At 40.2% G+C, this 3,765-nt stretch overlaps 1 protein-coding gene across 1 annotated transcript; it reads right to left on the reverse strand.

The window, feature by feature from the left end:
• Positions 1–1,186: 1,186 nt before the first annotated feature.
• On the reverse strand, positions 1,187–3,142 carry gemin8 (gem (nuclear organelle) associated protein 8). The gene is made up of 4 exons (XM_072442012.1): positions 3,090–3,142; positions 2,912–2,976; positions 2,416–2,767; positions 1,187–1,844 (listed from the first exon to the last, which is right to left on the reverse strand). The coding sequence occupies exons 1-4, from the start codon at positions 3,127–3,129 to the stop codon at positions 1,588–1,590; spliced, it is 714 nt and encodes a 237-aa protein (XP_072298113.1). The 5' UTR covers positions 3,130–3,142; the 3' UTR covers positions 1,187–1,587.
• Between the last annotated feature and the right edge of the window lie 623 nt (positions 3,143–3,765).

Genomic DNA, 3,765 nt, shown 5'->3' on the forward strand with positions numbered 1-3,765 from the left:
AGTCAAATGAATGTTGAATAAGCAAAACATAACACTTTGTAATTAGTGGTGGGCAGTACATAGTAAAATTAATCACACAAAATCAGAATATCAAGTATATGGTCTATAGTTAAATCTACAAATTGACAATAAAAATAGAATGTTTAGTAGTGTAATCTTCCAAACAAGAATATAAAGTGATATATCTGCATTTTGAGTCATCATTTTATACTCATTCACATTTTTTGCATTGGAAAGAGTTAAAATATTGTTACTGAGAATGCAGAAAAATATTGACAATATTTTTTGTCAATATTGCTTGCCCTTTTATACACAAGTATGCTGGAATACATGCTAAGAAATTACAAATTTTACTAAGCAAAACTGTAACACCACAAATTCAAGTCAAAGAAATAGTATCGAATCATCACTGAATATTTAAAATATCTGCCCCGCTCAGCTGCGAGGTGTAAAAGCTTTCAATCCAGTCCAGCTCAATTAATAAGTCATACAATGGAGCTATATTTGTTACTCTACATTCATTTACAGATTTTATGGGGATTGTCGCGCTAATACAACCGATAGACGCAACAAACTTGAAGTAATGCGGTGAAAGTTGACAGGCTGGAGGTTCCATTTGGTTAAGCCTTTAAAGTGATTAGCAGCGTGTGCACATTAGAGCGACCTACACCAATGTTCAACCAACCACGACAACAGCAGCATCCACACAAACAAGAAACAAGCTCCAAAGTGTTTCACCAACTCAGTTACTGGACCTCTTAATAAACGTAGTGAATTGGCAAAAGAAAACTGAACTTACCCATTTTGAAGAGGGAATGTATTCGTCAGCCCCAGGACAATACGTGAATGCACACCTCCTGAGCTGTGCATAAGTTTCTCTGTATAGAAGGGAGGGGGGAGGGGGTTCAAGAGGCACACAACTGGAGTGGACGTCCCGTTTTGGGATCACAGTGTGGAGGGAGGAAAGATGTACTGATCCAGGCTGGAAATATCACACCATTAGTTCAACAATCATTATGCACAAAAAGTGTTCATGTAAAAGCAAAACGTATAGAAACAAAAGTAGAAAGGTAAACACGTATATATTTTTATTGGAAAAAACTAACTAAATTAAAAAAAATGTGAAAAAGTTTGACAAAACAGAGCAGTGAATCATGTAAAAACAAGCTATTTAATCCACATTAATTGTCAGAGAACATTATTTAAAATGAAGCCAATCAGTTATAGGATCTTTGCAGACGTCAAGTACAGTGTGCAGCCATGCAGGAGACACGTTTCATGTCTGCATCAAAGAGGAGAGGAGTTTGTGTATGGCTAACCAGAGTTGACACGACTCAAGAGGAGGCATGACGCATCAGAGCTGCTGGGCAAATTAAAGAGATAAAGGATTTACAGGTTGCATTTAGAGCCACAACTAAGTAATTCAAAACTCAACGTTTAGTGTTCCTCAGGAGCAAAAGAGAGGTCTGCTCTGGTGAAGCACAAGTTCAGCTCATTGTTTAATATTTTGTGAGATTGTGTTCTGTTAGAGCGTTTGTCACAGTCAAGCACAGCAGTGCGGCTCCTCCAGACTGTACTCTGCAGTGGTCACAGCTTCAAAGGGATCACAGGCCAGAACTTGGGCTGTTTCAGGTCACGGTTTCTATCAAAAGTGAGCTGCATGGCGGTCTCCATGGCCATGATTTTAGAGGCATTTTCCCCATACAGTTTCTTCATTTCAGCGGCGCGTCTCTCACCAGGACGCTCGTTGGGAGGGGCCACGGTGCTACTGTAGGAGGAGCCATGCAGGTCCTGGTCAGCAGGCACATAGTCCTGCTGCTGCTCTTCCATCTGCTGCTGCAGCTCTGTAACACAGGACACATGCATTACTGCAGCAGCAGGGGGGCACCCTCACCCATCACAGCTGGAGATAAGCAAACAACCAAATGAAACTTTCTCACAACACAGAGTACATTTACATGGCCAGAAAGACTCTGATAACTAGAATCATTTGATAATAATTAGATCCGATTTCTGGTGTGTTTACATGCTCAGGATAAATGTGATTGTCACCACTTGACAGTTAATAATAATAAAATAATAATTATATACAAATATTTTTTAAACAATTTTCCCTGTCAAAACCTTTGTGAGCATTCAGAAAGAAATCAACCATATCTCACATCAGATGCAACCGTTTACATGACACTTCAACAATCTAACACAATGGCACGTTTTCATGAACACCAAAAATCTGATCATACAAAATGCACACATTTGCACAGCTGTATGTATGTATGTATGTATGTATGTATGTATGTATGTATGTATGTATGTATGTATGTATGTATGTATGTATGTATGTATGTATGTATGTATGTATGGAAGATGACAGTGTATTTACTACATGTGGTAGCAGACAGTGAATGTTCTTACTCAGCTCCTCTCTGTGCCTCTCTGTCTGGGCAAAATACTGCCGGAGCTCCTCGCTGATCGCCATGTTACTGACATCACACTCGATGTCACTGTCCGAGCAACTCCCCTCTTTTTCTTCCTCCTCCTCCACCTCCTCTTCTTCACCATGTCCCTCTCCTGCCTCCCAGTCCGTGTAGCGGGCCTGGCTGCTGGGACAGTGCTGAGAGTAGAGGCCTGGGCCGTAGGCAGCCTCTAGGGCCTTGTGGTAGGCCCTCCTGTGTCTCTGGTGCCAGCCCATGGCCCGCTCGTAGTGCTGCCAGTAGCGGCTGTACACAGGACTGGAGAACCACGACATCACAGTGTTTACGTCCTCCTGCCACACAAACGCGTCCACAGAGTTGAAATGTGCAAATGTTTTGCATGTATCCAGTTTATAATATGTAGTAACATATTGCTACACAAACACATGTCAGAGCAAACTTTGATATCATCTATAAGTAAGCATTTTAAGCCTCACCATGTTTGTAAATGAGCTTTGCCGAGCTGCAGATGGATGACTTAGTGCAGCATGTTGTCTGATCCCTGAGGACAGAAGGAAGAGACAAAAAAACGTCTGAACATCACACAAACCATTCTAATAGTCTCTAACACGGCAGTTAATCTTAGTGTCTTCGATGTAAACGATAAACTATTACCTTTTGACGCTGCAGCTGCATCACATGCGAAGAAAGACATTTCCGGGTTGAAATTTTCCCGTCATCCTTTGAGCGCTCAGTAACACACAACTGTTGAAGTGGCGCCACACAGTGGACATAAGGCGCAAGCATCTGTTTACGTTCACATGGATCTATTCAATTATCAGAAAAAAGTCATTACAAATAGAAAACAATTAACAGTTTGTTTGGCTGAGAGCAATACATTTTCAGAGATGGGGAAGATTAAAATCTATATGACACACTAGACTGCACGTTTCCGTAAAACAACGGGAATATGATTATATTTAAGATTTTACCAAATATTTTGCCTAATTCCTCCAATTTGGCAATTTTGGTGACGTTTATAATGTTACTTCCTGATTTGACATGGCCAAATATGAATATGACATAGATAATTACACAACTATTACTTAGCAACCAGATTGTAAACAAGGGCCAAAGTCCATTTAAATCGCGTAATCGTTATGATTTGACAAATAATTACACCTGACAACACGTTGATTTTGTTAAATGATTGTTTAAACTGTCACTGGCGTGCTAATTTTCTCTGCATTTTTGACGACAGAGGTGGCATTCTGTTACTTACTTTGGTATTCTGTTACTTACTTTGGTATTCTGTTACTTACTTTGGTATTCTGTTACTTACTTCCGCATT

The sequence above is a fragment of the Eucyclogobius newberryi genome, unplaced genomic scaffold, assembly GCF_026437365.1.
Source record: "Eucyclogobius newberryi isolate DKJ021-1_F unplaced genomic scaffold, fEucNew1.0.hap1 SCAF_122, whole genome shotgun sequence".
In the NCBI taxonomy this organism is placed as follows: domain Eukaryota; kingdom Metazoa; phylum Chordata; class Actinopteri; order Gobiiformes; family Gobiidae; genus Eucyclogobius; species Eucyclogobius newberryi.

What these genes read in the sequence shown, in the direction of transcription:
- gemin8 (XM_072442012.1), bottom strand. Translation starts at nt 3,129, where the DNA reads ATGTCTTTCTTCGCATGTGATGCAGCTGCAGCGTCAAAAG. An exon ending in TGCAGCTGCAGCGTCAAAAG is followed by an intron (nt 2,977 to 3,089) that starts GTAATAGTTTAT and finishes TTCTGTCCTCAG; the next exon opens with GGATCAGACAACATGCTGCA. An exon ending in GAGGCACAGAGAGGAGCTGA is followed by an intron (nt 1,845 to 2,415) that starts GTAAGAACATTC and finishes CCTGTGTTACAG; the next exon opens with AGCTGCAGCAGCAGATGGAA.